Raw genomic sequence first — 18,853 nt, forward strand, 5'->3', positions numbered from 1 at the left:
CAAATATTAAGACATTTCTGTGATATAAGTCAATAATACAAAATACTTACCGAAATGTGTTTAATCCAGTAACATTAGTCGAACAGCTCCACTGTAGTCAGTATTTACTGTACCAACAGGTGTTGACTGAAAATTGCGGTGCAGCGCGATTTGAAGCCACTGCAGTGGGCATGGTTTCCTTGGGGATTTGAACATTTTCTAAATATTTAGCTTTACACTTGGCGACACATTTAGATATAACATTTAGATTTGACATTTAACATTTAGACATATATTTAAGATTTAGATTTAGATATATTTAGATACATATTTACGATTTAGATTTAGATATATTTAGATTTAACATTTAGATATATCTAAATCTAAATGTTAAATATATAACATTTAGATTTAGATATAACATTTAGATTTAACATTTAACATTTAGATATAAATTTAACATTTAGATTTAGATATAACATTTAGATATATATTTAACATTTAGATTTAGATATAACATTTAGATTTAACATTTAGATATATATTTAACATTTAGATTTAGATATAACATTTAGTTATAATATATATATATATATATATATGTATATATATATACATATATATATATCATTTCTGTCTCAAATGTAAGGAAATGCGCTAAATGTGAGGAAAGTGAGCTAAATGTTGAAAATTTATCAGCTAAAACATTGTAACCGAACTTTGACATTCGGCACCCCATATGTCTGCTCGACCTAATTGCATTTAACATACTACATTTATACACCAAAACCTACAGTAGGCCTAGCTAGGCTTTGTGCAGAACATTGTATGTTATTTCAGAAAAGAAAGAATGGCTTTTGTTGTGGATTTGCTTTACTCTGAGCTCAAGGAGAGACTTCACTCGCTCGTCTGAATCAGATCCATTCATATAGCCGGCTGATTCGCGCGAGAACTCATGAATCACCGACAACTCATGAATCACCCGACAACTCACGAGCCCTCGTTGACTCGTGAGTTCTCGAGTGAATCCCATGGTCTGCGAGCTTGATGGCTAGTAGAAGCTAATGTTGCAAGAGGTTTGTGTGTGGCGCTGTTATCATTTTAGATTGAATTGTAGTAGGACTCAACTGAACCGGGTTAATGATACTAAAGACTTGCGATTTGTGAGTCAATTTAAAGACTCAGGTTAAAGATCCTAGTGAATCACGACTCAAACAGGTCTAATGGAGACAGCTTACAGCCCAAAAGGACGCCAAGTTGGCTAATTTCCTCCTGAACAGGTTTTTTTAACATTAGCTTCAGACTAATTTATCACGGCTACAAGGGACAGGCATTTTATGTCATTTGAACATTTGTGTACTCACATTGAATTATATAGCTAGAGTACCCGAGTTGGGTACTCGCAAAAAGAAATTGAGACACAGCCAGTAAAGTGATCCCGACTGGTCCTGGCTAACACCGCCATGCTAACCCTGCTAACGTTACAGGAGGACCAGGCAAGCGGTAGCCTGTTCAGCGGCCGTAGCCGATAACGGTGAGTTATTTTAAGCCAAGAGAGGGGGGCTGTAAATTGGGAAGTGAGGACTGTGAGTTTGCAGTGTGTTTAGCGATTGTTGCCGTAATTCTAAGCCTAGGAAGTGTGTCTTTCCGTTGGGTGGAGAGGACGGTGAGATTGTTGTGTTTTTAGCGGTTCCTACCTTAATTCTAAGCCGAAAACGTTTGTCTGTCAGTTGGTTACAGATTTCCGCATGAGCATGGGCTTCTATAACTGTCAATATAGCCAGCATCTAACGTTAGCTACTCCGCTGTGCTGTGAAGTAATGTGCTATGTGAGACAAGCGTCTAGCAACATTGTTGTGGATGCTCCTTCAGCGCGCTTTGGAGGAGGGTCTGGCAAAGCGAGACTATGGATGCTGCGGTCTCAGCCTGGCAACCTCCGTGAACTTCAAGTCTGGGGAGATGGGGGCGGGGGAGACGACTCTCCAGTATTTTTTATGTGTACTGCAGTAACTATTTTAAACACTAGCTGTCAGTATTACATATTGCACCTTTAATATGGGTTTAAACCACACAACCCATTAAAGGTGTGTATTTGTTAGGCTTAACTGTTATATCAAATAAACAAGGAAAAAAAGGTGTAAGGGTAGGACAAATGGAAGACATCTTGCCTCTGTTTTAAGGCTTAGAAAACTTTGCCATGAGGGGAAACTTTGGTCAATCACAGGTCATTTCAGAGGGAAAGAGCATTGACTGTTCTGCAGATGCATTGCCCGTGCAACAGAAAGGGGAGAAGGAGGGCTGCAGAAAGAGGTCTCTACTTCAAATTCTGGCATTTTTATTGTTGCATTCTACCCAATGCAGCTTTAATGCAGATTATATTGTACATGCAGTCCACAGAAAAGACAAAAGGACAATTCCGGCGCAAAACGAACTTAGGGGTTATTAACAGATGTGTACCCACTCTGTTGCTCTCTGGGACATGTTTTCATGCTAATCGAATGAGTTTTTAGCTTGAAAGACGCTAGCGCGGATTAGCTTACAACGCTAGTATTTGGGGCACAGGGAACGTAAAAACAAATCGCTATTTATACCACTAAAAAGGCTCAAAATATCACCACACTTCAACCGTAGCATAATGAGGGTCCCTAAATGTTAACCGAAGCATTGAGAACTTTGTAAGTGTACAGACAGTTTATTGAAAAGATACATTCTGGTGGTGTCCGCAGGTACACCACCAGTTTTCCGAAGTACGAGGCTGTGTTGCGGCATTGACTACCGGTAGCTCTCTCTCTCTCTCGTAGCCCTTTTACGGCGCTCCCGCAGCTATTCGTTCAATAAACTGTCTGTACACTTACAAAGTTCTCAATGCTTCGGTTAACATTTAGGGACCCTCACTATGCTACCGTTGAAGTGTGGTGATATTTTGAGCCTTTTTAGTGGTATAAATAGCGATTTGTGTTTGTGTTCTTTCAAGCTAAAAACTCATTCGATTAGCATGAAAACATGTCTCAGAGAGCGACAGAGTGGATACACATCTGTTAATAACCCCTAGGTTTGTTTTGCGCCGGAATTGTCCTTTAATCAAAGGCCATCCTCTCTCATGTGCAGTAAACTGACTAACAAAAGGAGGGAAGCTTTTGTCTGAAAATCTATAAAACACATGCAGTATAACCACATGCTGACAGTCGAGGGATGGAGATCTCTGCTCTCTGTATTGGTCTGATCCTGTCTCTGGGTTTGTGTGAGCTAAACTCAGCTATTGCCTTGAATGGTTCTGAGGATGATGTTAAACAAAGGGCTGGGCTTACAGAGGATAGGACTGGTGCTGGGGTCAGCACTCAGACTTCATCTGTGAAATGTAAGCTCCTGGGTACCACTCGTCTCCCTGTGTTCTCAATGGATGGTGACTATGTTATTGGGGGTGTTTTCTCTATACACCACTACATGCATACAGTGAAGCATAACTACATCACCATGCCTGAGCCACTAAGATGCACGGGAAGGTTAGTAAGAGGGAGAAGTGGGGGATAAGAGGATGTTATGTGTGTGGGGATAGAAATGTTGTAATATGTATGATGTGTTTACAATTGTATTGGAAAGGTTTTGTGTAGTATAAAAAACTTGAATTAAAAAAAAGTGAATTAAGTGCCAAATCAGTTTTTGGCCATATAACATAATATAAGATAAGATACACCTTCATTGACACCCAGAGGGGACATTCAGGTGTTGTGTAAATGGCAGGTATTATATTCATAAAATAGTAGAGAAAAATATGGATGAAAAAGAAAGATTTGTTTTTGTATGTCTTAACTGAAAATATGTATGTTTAACAACTGATTTGTACATATTTACCAAATGAATAGGCCTTCTTTAGACTAAGTTGACTCTGTGCATAACGATTCTTGTGAATGTTGGACTGACATCTAATCCTGTGTTTTAGAATTTCACCTCACCCATATTATGTATTTTTGTAAAAATTGTGAATTGTAGGCTAATATTCAAAAAGTGACATGAGTGTCTGTGTTCAGCATTAAAACCCGTGAACTGCGCTTCTCACGTGCAATGATCTTCGCCATCGAGGAGATAAACAACAGCATGGAGCTGCTGCCGGGAATCAAACTCGGTTATCAGATCTATGACTCGTGCGCCTCGGTGCCCGTGGCAGTGCACGTGGCATTCCAGCTTTCAAATGGCCTGGACCCGGTGTTTTACACCGGCGACAATTGCTCACAATCTGGTATGGTGATGGCTGTCGTTGGTGAGACTGGGTCCTCACCATCTATCAGCATGTCGCGCATCATCGGGCCCTTTAAGATCCCCCAAGTAAATATTTTGGATTTCTGGGAAACCTTCTGTAATAAAGACTAGTGTAGATTTTTTGCCCGTTCTGTTAAATAGTTACACTGTTATTTCCCTTTAGGTGAGCCACTTTGCCACTTGTGCATGTCTGTCCGATAAGCAGCAGTACCCAAATTTCTTCAGAACAATTCCTAGTGATCAGTTCCAGGCTGAAGCGCTGGCCAAGCTGGTAAAACACTTTGGCTGGACTTGGATAGGTGCTGTCCGGTCAGATTCGGACTATGGCAATAATGGTATGGCGTCTTTTCTGGACGCAGCACACAGAGAGGGGATTTGTGTGGAATACTCTGAATCTTTCTATCGGACCCACCCACGTAGCAAGATCCAGAGAGTAGCAGACGTTATCCGCAGGTATGATGTTCCCTGTGTTGACACTCACCTGCAAACAAAAGCACAGCAACAATTTTCTGTAAATGTAAAATTATTTATCATCTCAGTGGCAAATTGGAAATGATTTTTTTTGTCGCTGCTATTGTTATACAAATGCTCCGTCAGACCAAATACTTAAGTATACCAAATCCTATGTCTGTGTTACCTATCTCAATATAAATTAAAAAATCTTAAATGTTTCTCCAGGTCGACAGCTATGGTTGTTGTGGCATTTGCAGCCTTTGGAGAGGTGAGGCTTCTGCTGGAGGAGCTGTCGCTCGAGCCATCTCCACCTCGCCAGTGGATAGGCAGTGAAGCCTGGGTAACAGACACAGAATTGCTGAGGTTCAGCTGCTGTGCTGGAGCCATTGGATTTGGCATTGAGCGATCTGTCATCCCAGGTCTGAGAGACTTCTTGCTGGATCTCTCTCCATCTAAAGTGGCTGCCTCTCCAGTGCTTACTGAGTTCTGGGAGGATGCATTCAACTGCAGGATGGGAAAAAGTGAGAAAGTTGAAAGGGAGTTGATTTTTAACATAGGAGAGACACTCACAGTTGGATTATTGTGGTTATGTTGTGCTGTTTTTTTATTCTCTCTGAGTGGAATTTCCTGTGTTAAAGACTCAGCAGCTGCTTTAATACCAAACCACAAATTGACTGGGAAATTACCGATATTGATCAAAGACATGAGGTGGACATAAGGTGCATCTCATCTCTGTGAATGATCTTACTTGTTATGATTATCTTTCAGGAAAAATGTAGGCACTCTGCTGTCTTGGTGAAGATTATGTATGAACTTTGCTGCAGTGATTTCACAATGTCAACACTGAAGTCCTGAACACAAGCACACAGTAGACACTCTCCAGGTCTCCAAGCTAAAGTGCTAATCCATTAAATTTTTACTTACTCGCATGTATGAGTTACAGTAAGTGTGAAGTTGTTATTATAGTGACAGTGATTTCTGAGCATTTATTTGTTTTCATTTTTAAGTTCTGTATTGTAATATGCACAACAATTACAGAGAAGTAGTCGTTGGCAAGGAAAATCTAGATCTCAGGCTCCCTCAAACAATGCTCATTAAATATGTAAAAAGGAAAAGAAAATCATGCAATAAAAATGAGTATCTAAGACATAAAATATTGCAAAGTTAAAAACATAATGGTAAAATATAACATATATATGTGCTGGACAAAGTGTACATAATTGCAAAAAAGAATAAACTCTAATGTCAGCAGGCATGTAGTAAATGTATATGTAATAAGAAGTTGTTAAGTGACAGCGTCGTAGTGATGAGCTCAAGAATTCAGCAGTGTGATGGCCTGTGTGATGAAGCTGTCCCTGAGCCTGGTAGAACAGGACCAGATGCTGCTGTTTGGCAGGTTAAATGGAACAAAAAAGAACAAAAAACACAAAAGAAACAATGATAATTTAAAGGCTAAAAAACATATTTCTCTGTCTCTGTGTGTTTCAGGTGCAGCCACAGATGACAGAGTGTGTGATGGAACTGAAGACATACAGACGCTCCAGAGCCCGTACACTGACACATCTCAGCTCCGGATCACTAACATGGTATACAAGGCTGTTTATGCAATAGCTCATGCCATTCATAAAGCAGTGTGCCAGAAAACAAATTCTACAACTCAGTGTGACAAATTCACCAGGATAGAATCCAAAGAGGTCAGTTGAACATAAATGAAAACCCAAATGCCCTTTTTTGCTTTAATTTCTGAAATGAGGTATTCATTTTATTTAACATTATTTAATTGCTCTCCCTCACTGTTTTCCTTTATTTCATCTTTACAGGTTCTAACTCAGCTGAAGAAAGTAAATTTTTCCAAAAATGGTTATGATGTGTCATTTGATGCCAACGGTGATCCTGTGGCCAGATATGAGCTGGTTAACTGGCAAAAAAGTGAAAGTGGCAGCATTAAGTTGGTGACAGTAGGGCAATACGATGCATCACTGCCGGTGGGCCAGAAGTTCCGTATCAACAGGAACCTCACCTGGGTGGCCGGTGGGACACAAGTAAGGAGCACAAAAGCAATAATGTAACATAAAATATGGTAATCTTAAAGGGTAACTACCATTTCTTTCAATCTGGACCCTATTTTCCAATGTTTTTGTTTCTAAGTGACTAATGGGAACAACAATCTTTGAAATCGGTGAGGTATTAAGCGAGATCCCTGCATTGCAACCCACCAGACTCCATGTAAATAAACAGTCATTTTAGCATCGTAAAATACACTTCATTCAAAGTTGACAGAAACACAATAAAACTACGAAAAGCCGTTTTGGGTTGTCTTTTCACTTTTCCAACCATCACAACTCTAGTTTTGGTTAAAATCAACACAGTTTACCGATTTACATGCAAACATTTTTTGGCTCTACACACGTTAAAAGTATTGTTTTTTTAAATGGAGTCTGGTGGGTTTAGCACTAGCGAATTCAGAGCTGTTTCTGGTTAAACAGAAAGGTCTCAAAGAGGTTTTAAAGGTCTATCTCTGAAGGGATCCTTTCCATGTTGTCAGACACTTAGAATATTAATCAAAGCCTGTCAGTGGCAAAACGAGCACTTTTGTGAAGGTATCCACAAGCTGAGCCAAATTGCCCTATTAACTTACATTGTAGCTTGTTTTGCCGCTGCCGACTGCAGTGATGTTGCTTAATACTGGAAAAATTTCAAAGATTGTTGTTCCCATCAGTCACTTAGACACAAAAACATAGGAAAATAGGTTCCAGCTTGAAAAAAAACGGTAGTTACCCTTTTAAGGGTATGATATGTGTAAATTGAAATAACTTTTAGTCACTGTATTTTCCTCATGTCCATACTATGAAGAGATCCAAAACAAAGTTACAGTATTTTCAGTATGACATTTTTTCTTCTCTTATATTTTCCAAAAAAGTATTCCCTTGCTAAGCTGTAGCAGAGGGATAGTAACAAAAGAAAAAGGAATTTGTACAAAGAATCAGATTCAGAAATACATTTATTACCAGGTAAGTAGCACTTACTAGGAATTTGCTTTGGTTGATGGTGCATACATAAAAAATAATAATATAAAATAAACAAACAATAAATACACAAACAAATAGCATATACATACAATTAACTATTTGACATTAAGTCAATCATCATCATTAACAACAATGTAGAGGGATGTGCAAAAAGTTCAGAATCTATAGAATGGATTGTGCAGTGGACAGGATGTAGGATTAAGGTTCAATGTGTGGGGGACCGGTGCCTTTTTGGTGAGGCTTACTGCTCAGGGGAAGAAACTGTTTTTGTGGCTTGATGTTTTGGTCCTAATGGACCGCAGGGGGGAGGGGTCCAAACAGTTGGTGTCTGGGGCGTGAGGGATCAGCTACAATCTTTCCTTCATGCTTTAGCATTCTGGAGGCGTACAGGTCCTAGAGAGATGGCAGATTGCAGACAATCACCTTGTCAGCAGAGCGAATGTTGCGCTGCAGTCTGCCCTTGTCCTTAGCAGTAGCAGCAGCGTACCAGATGCTGATGGAGCAGGTGAGGATGGACTCAATGATGGCAGTGTAGAAGTGCACCATCATTGTCTTTGACAGGTTGAACTTCTTTAGCTTCCTAAAGTCCACAATCATCTCCACTGTCTTCAGAGAATTTAGCTCCAAGATGTTCTGACTGGACCAGGTCACCAGGTGATCAATCTCCCCTCTGTAGGCGGACTCATCTCCACCAGAGTTGAGTCTAATAAGTGTAGTGTCGTCCACAAACTTCAGGATCTTGACGGACTGGCGACTGGAGGTGCAGCTGTTGGTGTACAGGGAGAAGAGCAGAGAGGAAAGGTGCCTTGAGTGGAACCAGTGGTGATGGTCAGAGAGTCGGAGATGTGTTTCCCCAGCTTCACACACTGCTTCCTGTCAGACAGGAAGTCTGTGATCCACCTGCAAGTGGAGTCAGGCACATGCAGCTGGGTCAGCTTGTCCTGTAGTGAAGCCAGGAGGATGGTGTTGACAGAGCTGAAGTCCACAAACAGGATCCTGGCATAGGTTCCTGAGGAGTCCAGGTGCTGGAGGATAAGATGAAGAGCCATGTTGACTGCGTTGTGTTCATGTTGACTACATCGTCCACAGACCTTTTGGCTGTATAGGCGAACTGTAGGGTGTCCAGGAGCGGGTCAGTGAGGTTTTTTTTAGGTGAGCCACAACAAGGTGCTCAAAAGACTTTGTTTTCTTGGGGACAGGAATGATGGTGGAAGACTTGAAGCAGGCTGGTACATGACATGTCTCCAGTGAGGTGTTAAAGGTCCAGCTACTTTGCGGGGGTTTTGTTTTTTAAAACATCTGTTGACTTTTCTTTCTACAGGGGTTCTGTAGTGTGTGTGTGTGTGTGTGTGGGGGGGGACTCTGGAGTGGGTAATGACAAGGCCCCGACACCTATGGCGTTTCTTACTGCACGTTGGCCTGTGTTGGGATGTAAACACCAGCCAGAATGAATGAAGCAAATTCATTTAGGGAGTAGAAGGGTTTGCAGTTGATAAAGAAGGTTTCCAGAAGGATAGTTACGTATTGTAACTCGAGATTCTATGAGTATAGGCATAGCCCTCAAAGAGGTGTTGCTATTACGTTTATCCCTCGTGTATGCGCAGTCGTGAAGTTTTTATCCGCACCCCTGCACGGGCCTCTCTTAAATCCGCAGTTACTGTATATTACAGCTGCAAGACCAGAGATCTGCACCCAACATCAACATTTTTCTTCAGCCAATGTTGGTGAAGCAGGTGGTCTGGATCTTAGAGGGCTATGCCTATATTCATGGAATCTGGAATTACAATACATAACTATCGTTCTATTTCATATAGGCTTTTCCCTCTAAGAGCTGTTGCTATTGGGTTATGGGTGAAGCTGATGTAGTCAATGCCACCTGTGACACCAAGGTCCAGAAGCAGATAGCATAAACTAACTCCTATTCCTATACTCTCACTGTACAGGTTTTTATGTATCAAAATTTATATTGTTTTGTTAAAAACCTGATCTCCATGACTGGCCTGTTTAATGTTGTGAGGCCCTGCCGCATGAATTCTGAAGGTGCTCCATGGTTAAAGATTAATATCATCATTAATTATTGCAAAGGTATACCAGATCAAACCGATAAGACTGAGTGAATCATAGAGGACTCAGACACATCACGCAGAAAAAGAGGATGAAAGGGCATGGAGATGCCCACGACGCAGCTACGCAGATATCAGACACTGTCATGCCTCTGAGGGGGGCCATGGATGCTGATAACACTCCCTCTGCACTTGGCTTGGGTGATAGCCTCACCCAGCCGGTGAGACAGCCGCTGTTTCTAAAGCGCAGCGCCTTGTGAGTGTTCTCTGTAGTGAACGGACAGCTGCTGTGTCTGTCTGACGTTTGCCGTGCGTAAAACATACTAAGATAACGTGCACTGGAAAAGAGTTTGTCATGACTTTTGGCGTGACAGGTTTCTGTCGTCTGACCCCCTTCAACAAACACTTCACCAAGGGATGCGCAAAAACCCATCCCTCTCCATAGCCTTTGTGGCAAGACGAAATGGCCGCAACATATGCTTTAACTAGATAGAGCCAAATCATTATCCAGCAGTATCTGAGGGCAGGTTAACACAAGAGGCAGAAGACACGACGTGGGGTCTGAGCCTTTCTACACACGCCAGCGCTGGAAAGCGCACCACCGTCCAGCGTAACACACTGAATGAATAAAGCCGCTAGTCAGTCTGTGACTTAATCGGACTGTTCTGTTTACAGATCAACATACCCAATTTAACCACAGGGTGGAGCTGTTGCCTAAACAGCACAACGAGACACCCTAACCTAGCCAAGCGTTCCCGTTCAGAGGCCAGGGCAACAGCCGTTGGCTTATTACTGGGGGGTGGGAGATTGCACCGTCCAGTTGCAACAGTGCGTCCCTGTGCAATGGCAGCTGCCATGGTGTCCCTGCAAGTAGTTGTACCAAAGTCGGGAACCAGGATGCGCTCATGCACTCTGCCCCAGTGGCGGGACCACTGGTAAACCTTTTTCAATGTCACCGTGGTACCTGGTAAACGGTGCGTAGCGGGACACTGGTGCCCTCAGTCTCCTCCGTTGGGAGAATGCCTACTCAGCATCCACACAGGTTGAGAAAAAAAAAGCTTAGCCGTGGGCAGGGGGCCCGCCTGATGCGGAGGAGAAAGTCGCTGCTACGGACTTCCGCTCTAGGGACAGAGAGAGCCGCAGTGGCGGGGTTCCGTAACACACTTCTGTTTGGAGCTACAGTTCTCCCAACGGGGAGGAGGGAGAGCCGAAGAGATCCCCTTCCGGGATGTCTGGGTGTGGCCAGTGGTGGTCCGACCGGCTGTCATCACCGTTACCTTCAACCCCAAGGACCAAGAGGGAGTCAGCCCGCTTCAGTTCCTCCGTCGGTAGGCAGGCGCAGAACTGGCAAGCGGTCTGCAGGTAGTGCCAGCCTGGCTTACGGGCTTGGGTAGAGAACTGAAGGCAGGATGTAGCCAGTCCATCAGCTGGTACACAGGCGGACACCGCTGTACTTCGAAGTCTTCATACATCATGTCGCTTAAGAAAAAATTGGAGCAGATCTCTGGTCTAGCAGCTGTAATATACCATGACTGCGGACGTAAAGCAGGGCACAAGGGCGCGAAAGAAATCTTCACTATTGCACATGCGCGAGGGATAAACCCAATAGCAACAGCTTTTAGAGGGCGAAGCCTATACGAAATAAAACAGGAGAACAGTGCTGTAGAATCACTCTTACATCATTACACCAGCCACTGTTAATGTAGGTAGGTAGTGGAGTGCGAAATTTCTGCCTGCAAAGCCAAACGAGCACACTAGCATGTCTACCTCTTCTCCTCCGTCATGTCACTGCATGGGCCACAGTGAGCACACATTTGACGAGAATGTCTAATAAATCCACGGAAGATGCAAGAAAAGTGGGTAGAGTAATTTGAAAACTCAATTTTTAAAATGAGCTTGTCTCTGGTGAAAGAGTTTTGGGTATCGCAGCAAAAAACTCAATTTACAAAAAAACTAAACAAACAGAGCGCACCAAATCACTGAAGCGCCCTTGGTCAGCGCCATATTAGATGTTAGACTGTAACTTTGAAAAGACAACCACTTGATTTGTCTAACTCAGACTGTTGAAGCCTCATTTTAGCTTCAGCTGAACCTTTGAACACATTTTACACAAAAACTTTTTGTGTAAAAGGATTTTGTCCCTCAACAGTTACATTGATAATACACATATTGACAGGTAAGTATCGTTTTAAGACAGGATTGAAAAAGACGAAAAAGAGTGCACCTGAATAAGTGTCAGCTTGTTTCTCTTTATGTGCCAGGTTCCTGTGTCAGTGTGCACTGACAGCTGTTCTCCAGGAACTCGTAAAGTGCTGCAGAAAGGAAAACCCATCTGCTGTTATGATTGTTTACCGTGTCCTGAGGGAGAGATTAGTAATGCTACAGGTATTTTCTTCTCCTCATACATATCCAATGTACTGTACAACATCAAATATACATTACGACTGGGAAAAGCCCTTTTTGTGTAATTTTTTCAGATTCCCCTGATTGTTTTCCTTGCCCGAAGGAGTTCTGGCCTAATGCAGAGAGAGACACATGTCTCCCCAAGCCTGTAGAGTTTCTTTCCTACAACGATGTCCTAGGAATCATCCTGGCTACGTTCTCAGTCGGTGGCGCCAGTCTGGCCATTATAACAGCGGCTGTGTTCTATCGTCACAGGACATCCCCGATTGTCAGGGCCAACAACTCTGAGCTGAGCTTCCTGCTGCTCTTCTCCCTGACTCTATGTTTCTTATGTTCATTAACTTTCATTGGAGCACCCTCTGCGTGGTCCTGCATGCTGCGCCACACAGCATTTGGGATCACCTTCGTCCTCTGTATGTCTTGTGTTCTTGGAAAAACAATAGTAGTGTTAATGGCCTTCAGAGCTACACTCCCAGGTAGTAATGTCATGAAATGGTTTGGTCCTCCACAGCAAAGAATGACTGTAGTTTCTTTTACGCTTATTCAAGTTTTAATATGTACTATTTGGTTGGGTTCTTAGTCCCCCTTTTCCAATGAAAAACCTAACCATATACAAAGGAGAGAATAATCCTGGAGTGTGCATTAGGCTCAGCTATTGGTTTCTGGGCTGTGATCGGGTACATAGGCCTACTGGCTGTCTTTTGCTTTGTGTTGGCTGTCTTAGCTCGGAAATTGCCTGATAATTTTAATGAGGCCAAGCTCATCACCTTCAGCATGCTGATATTCTGTGCAGTCTGGATCACCTTTATCCCTGCATATGTCAGCTCTCCTGGGAAATTTACTGTGGCTGTGGAGATATTTGCCATTCTGGCCTCCAGTTTTGGATTAATACTGTGTATATTTGCTCCAAAGTGTTTCATTATATTGTTTAAGCCAGAGAAAAACACCAAGAAACATTTAATGAATAAAAATTAATCCTAAGACATCTGAGGTTTGGAAATAGTTAAGATTGCAACATACAGTATAGAGCTATGCACGTCCATTAGTCTTGCTTTTGTTTGATTCGAAATTGTTACCTTTTTACATTGTTATTGACTTATCTTTACAAATATTTCCCTTTACAAATGTCATGGTCTGAAAAATATAAAATCAAGTTTGCAAATAGATAATAAATAAAGTCACAAGATTAAATGTGTGTTCTTTTCTCTTTTCATAAAATTATTTATATTTCAGTAACATTTCCATATACACATTATTTAATATGGGGTCAAACCACACAACCCATTAAAGGGGTGCATTTGTTAGGCTTAATTGTAATGCTAGATAAAAAAAAAAAGCAAAAACAGGCATTAAGTTAGACACAAATGAATAGGGAAAGATAGTCTTGGCTCTGTTTAAAGACTTTATAAAATCTAGCCATGAGGGACCTGAATTTGGTCAATCACAGGTCATTTTAGAGAGACAGACAAGACTTAGACATGACTTAACCAAACACCACTGGAGAAGGCCATCCTCTCTCTGATGTACAGTAAACTGACGTACAGTAGAAGGAGGGAAGCTTTGTCTGAACATCTATAAAACACATGCAGTATGCCCACATCCAGATAGTTGAGGGATGGAGCTCTCTGCTCTCTGTATTGGCCTGATCCTGTCTCTGGGTTTGTGTGAGCTGAACTCAGCTATTGCCTTGAATGGTTCTAAGGATGATGTTAAACAAAGGGTTGGGCTTACAGAGGATAGGACTGGTGCTGGGGTCAGCACTCAGGCTTCATCTGTGAAATGTAAGCTCCAGGGTACCACTCGTCTCCCTGCATTCGCAATGGATGGTGACTACGTTATTGGGGGTGTTTTCTCCATACACTACTACATGCAAACAGTGAAGCATAACTACACCACAATGCCTGAGCCACTAAGATGCACAGGAAGGTTAGTAAGAGGGAGAAGTGGGGGATAAGAGGATGTTAGACTGTGTGGTGTAAAATGTTTTGATATGATGTGCTTACAATGGTATTGGAAAGGTTTTGTGTGGTATTACAAACTTTAAAAAGTTCATTAAATGCCAATTCAGTATTTGGCCATATAACATAATATAAGATAAAATACACCTTTATTGGTGTTGTGTAAATCCCAGGTATTCTATTCAGAAAATAGTGATAATAGAAAGATTTCTTTTTATTTCTTAACTGACAATATGTGTTTAACAACGGATTTGTACATATTTACCGAAAAAAAGTTATACTTTAGATTTAGTTGACTGTGTTGTGAATGTCTATTATCCTGTGTTTCAGAATTTTACCTCACCCATATCATGTATGTTTGTAAAAATTGTTAATTGTAGGCTAAAATTCAAACAGTGACATGAGTGTCTGTGTGCAGCATTAACACCCGTGAACTGCGGTTCTCACGCGCAATGATCTTCGCCATCGAGGAGATAAACAACAGTACGGAGCTGCTGCCGGGAATCAAACTCGGTTATCAGATCTATGACTCGTGCGCCTCGGTGCCCGTGGCGGTGCATGTGGCATTCCAGCTTTCAAATGGCCTGGACCCGGTGTTTTACACCGGTGACAATTGCTCACAATCTGGTATGGTGAAGGCTGTTGTTGGTGAGACTGGGTCCACACCATCCATCAGCATCTCGCGCATCATCGGGCCCTTTAACATCCCACAAGTAAATATTTTGGATTTCTGGGAAAATTGTAATTTAAACAAGTGCTGATTTTATTTGCCTGTCCCGGTAAATAATTACACTTTTGTTTTCCTTTAGGTGAGCCACTTTGCTACTTGTGCATGTCTGTCCGATAAGCAACAGTACCCGAGTTTCTTGAGAACTGTCCCTAGTGATCAGTTCCAGGCTGACGCGCTGGCCAAGCTGGTAAAACACTTTGGCTGGACTTGGATAGGTGCTGTCCGGTCAGATTCAGACTATGGCAATAATGGTATGGCGTCTTTCCTGGACGCAGCACGCAAAGAGGGGATCTGTGTGGAATACTCTGAATCTTTCTATCGGACCCAGCCACGTAGCAGGATCCAGAGAGTAGCTGATGTTATCCGCAGGTTTGATGTTCTCTGTGTTGACACTGACCTTCTGCACACAAAAGCACAACATTGTTTAGGCAAATATAAGATGGAAGATTGTTTTATTATATTAGTGAAAATTCGGAAATGTATCTTTTTTTCACTTTTATGTTTATTGATATCATTACAAATGTAGATTTACTGATATTCTTATCAGTGAGACCAAATACTAAAGTACTTCTAATGTTTGTATGAACTATCTTGATACATATTTAACAACACTAATTTAATATGTTTACTGATATAGGCATAATGCAATGCACTATAATTTCTCTCCAGGTCGACAGCTATGGTTGTTGTGGCATTTGCAGCCTCTGGAGACCTGAGGCTTCTACTGGAGGAGCTGTCGCTTGAGCCTTTCCCACCTCGCCAGTGGATAGGCAGTGAAGCCTGGGTAACAAACACAGAATTGCTGAAGTTCAGCTTCTGTGCTGGAGCCATCGGATTTGCCATTCAGAAATCTGTTATCCCAGGTCTGAGAGACTTCTTGCTTGATCTCTCTCCTTCTAAAGTGGCTGCCTCTCCAGTGCTTACTGAGTTCTGGGAGGATGCATTCAACTGCAGGCTGGGAAAAAGTGAGAACGTTGTATATAGACAGTCTCCAGGCCAACAAGTTCAATAAAGACTAAAAAATTTATTTACTAATGTGTATCAGTTAAAGTTTATATATCTAATTAGGCTGTTACTGTATACTGAGAATTATTTCAAAATATTTAGTTTAACACTTTAAAACAGAGGTAGTTCATCAAAGGAAAATGTGTGGATATTTTATGCCTTTTACTATTGTGACCAATTGTCTTATGGCTAGTTTATATTAACGTGAGCCAGTATACATACTTAAAACAAATAGGCCTTACAAACTGATACAGCAACTATAAAAATAAATAAATGAATAAAAAAAGAAATGTCTGCAAAACAATGCTTTGAAATGTAATGTGAAATTAGTATTTTTAATAAATAAATAACAACAATATAGATATATGAGTTTCTGCAAGCCATGTTTGGCAGGTTAAGAAAAGAAAGAATTAAATAATAATAATAATAAACACAAGAAAGAATGATAATGCTGACTCTGTGTGTTTCAGGTGCAGCCACAGATAAAAGAGTGTGTGATGGAACTGAAGACATAAAGACCCTCCAGAACCCGTACACTGACACATCTAAGCTTCGAATCACTAACATGGTATACAAGGCTGTTTATGCAATAGCTCATGCCATTCATAAAGCAGTGTGTCAGAAAACAAATTCTACAACTCAGTGTGACAAATTCACCAGGATAGAATCCAAAGAGGTCAGTTGAATATAAGGAAAAACCCCAATGTCCTTTTTTGCCGTAATGTACCTTCTCTGAAATGAGGTATTCATTTTATTTAACATTATTTAATTGCTCTCCCTCACTGTTTTCCTTTATCTCATCTTGACAGGTTCTTACTCAGCTGAAGAAAGTACATTTTTCCCAAAACGGTTATGATGTGTCATTTGATGCCAACGGTGATCCTGTGGCCAGATATGAACTGGTTAACTGGCAAAAAAATGAAAGAGGAAGCATTGAGATGGTGACAGTAGGGCACTACGATGCATCACTGCCGGTGGGCCAGAAGTTCCGTATCAACAGGAACCTCACCTGGGTGGACGGTGGCACACAAGTAAGTAGCACAAAAGCAATGATTTAACATATTAAAATTTGGCGATCTTGAAGGATATGTGTTTTGGGTCCATGTTTGTAAAGTTCATATTGGCTGTAAAGAAATTCCAAAGTTACAGTATTTTGAGAGTCCCCCTTTATATTTTCTTTAAAAAGAGAGGGTCTAAAAGATTGTAACTTTGGAAGATATTGACTTGATTTGTCCAGTTCAGACTGCTGAAGCCTTATATAAGCTTCAGTTGGATTTTGTCCCTCAGTAATTACATTGAAATGGTTTTAGGAGGGGTTACAGTTTGGTTACAATGACCAATACACTTTTCACTACACATATTGACATATGGGTATTGTTTTAAGACAGACTTGGAACAAATTTGAACCTTTCCTTTAATCCTCAGAGTTTAAGAGAACACCTGAACATGTATGAGTTTGTTTCTCTCTATGTGCCAGGTACCTGTGTCAGTGTGCACTAACAGCTGTCCTCCAGGAACTCGTAAAGTGCTGCAGAAAGGAAAACCCATCTGCTGTTATGATTGCATACCGTGTCCCGAGGGAGAGATTAGCAATGCTACAGGTATTTGTTTTTCTCCTAATCCATACTGTACAAAATCAAATATAGGCTACATTAACTGCTAAAAGCCCTTTTTTATTTTTCTAGATTCCCCTGATTGTTTCCCTTGCCCCAAGGAGTTCTGGCCTAATTCAGAGAGAGACACTTGTCTCCCCAAACCTGTAGAGTTTATTTCCTACAATGAGGTCCTAGGAATCATCCTGGCTGCATTCTCAGTTGGTGGTGCCTGCCTGGCCATTATAACAGCAGCTGTGTTCTATCGTCACAGGACATCCCCGATTGTCAGGGCCAACAACTCTGAGCTGAGCTTCCTGCTGCTCTTCTCCCTGACTCTATGTTTCTTATGTTCATTAACTTTCATTGGAGCACCCTCTGCGTGGTCCTGCATGCTGCGCCACACAGCATTTGGAATCACCTTCGTCCTCTGTATGTCTTGTGTTCTTGGAAAAACAATAGTAGTGTTAATGGCCTTCAGAGCTACACTCCCAGGTAGTAATGTCATGAAATGGTTTGGTCCTCCACAGCAAAGAATAACTGTAGTTTCTTTCACACTTATTCAAGTTTTAATATGTACTATTTGGTTGGGTCTTAGTCCCCCTTTTCCAATGAAAAACCTAACCATATACAAAAAGAGAATCATCCTGGAGTGTGCATTAGGCTCAGCTACTGGGTTCTGGGCTGTGATCGGGTACATAGGCCTACTGGCTGTCTTTTGCTTTGTGTTAGCTGTCCTAGCTCGGAAATTACCTGATAATTTTAATGAGGCCAAGCTCATCACCTTCAGCATGCTGATATTCTGTGCAGTCTGGATCACCTTTATCCCTGCATATCTCAGCTCTCCTGGGAAATTTACTGTGGCTGTGGAGATATTTGCCATTCTGGCCTCCAGTTTTGGATTAATACTGTGTATATTTGCTCCAAAGTGTTTCATCATATTGTTTAAGCCAGAGAAAAACACCAAGAAACATTTAATGAACAAAAATCAATCCTAAGACATCTGAGGTTTGGGAATAGTTAAGATTGCAACATACAGTATAGAGCTAGAGTCTTTATCTTGCTTTTTTGTGTGAATGTCCTTTTAATGTTATTGACTTATTTTACAAATATTCTTTAATCATGGCCTGAAAATATAAAATTAAGTGAATAAAGTAAAAAGTCACAAGATAAATGTGTGGTTCTTTCTCTTTCATGAAATTGTTTATGTCAGTAAAATTTCCATATACACATTATTTAATATGGGATCAAACCACATAACCAATTAAAGGGGTGCATTTTTAGGCATTACTGTAATAACAGATAAAAAAAAGCAAAAAAGGTTTAAGGATAGGACAAAATTAGGAAGATATCTTGGCTCTGTTTAAGGCTTTAGAAAATCTAG

At 41.3% G+C, this 18,853-nt stretch overlaps 1 protein-coding gene and 1 pseudogene across 1 annotated transcript; both read left to right on the forward strand.

Annotated features, from left to right (window-relative positions):
- Nucleotides 1-3,438: 3,438 nt before the first annotated feature.
- LOC144512657 (extracellular calcium-sensing receptor-like) lies at nt 3,439-13,159 on the forward strand (annotated as a pseudogene).
- Nucleotides 13,160-13,971: 812 nt separating this feature from the next.
- LOC144512668 (extracellular calcium-sensing receptor-like) lies at nt 13,972-18,609 on the forward strand. Its single transcript, XM_078243509.1, has 9 exons — nt 13,972-14,110; nt 14,561-14,855; nt 14,952-15,241; nt 15,542-15,859; nt 16,367-16,519; nt 16,570-16,600; nt 16,699-16,908; nt 17,355-17,478; nt 17,563-18,609. Exons 1-9 carry the CDS (start codon nt 14,004-14,006, stop codon nt 18,465-18,467), a joined length of 2,433 nt encoding a protein of 810 aa, XP_078099635.1. The 5' UTR covers nt 13,972-14,003; the 3' UTR covers nt 18,468-18,609.
- The last annotated feature ends 244 nt before the right edge of the window (nt 18,610-18,853 follow it).

This window comes from Sander vitreus, chromosome 3, assembly GCF_031162955.1.
Source record: "Sander vitreus isolate 19-12246 chromosome 3, sanVit1, whole genome shotgun sequence".
Lineage (NCBI taxonomy): Eukaryota > Metazoa > Chordata > Actinopteri > Perciformes > Percidae > Sander > Sander vitreus.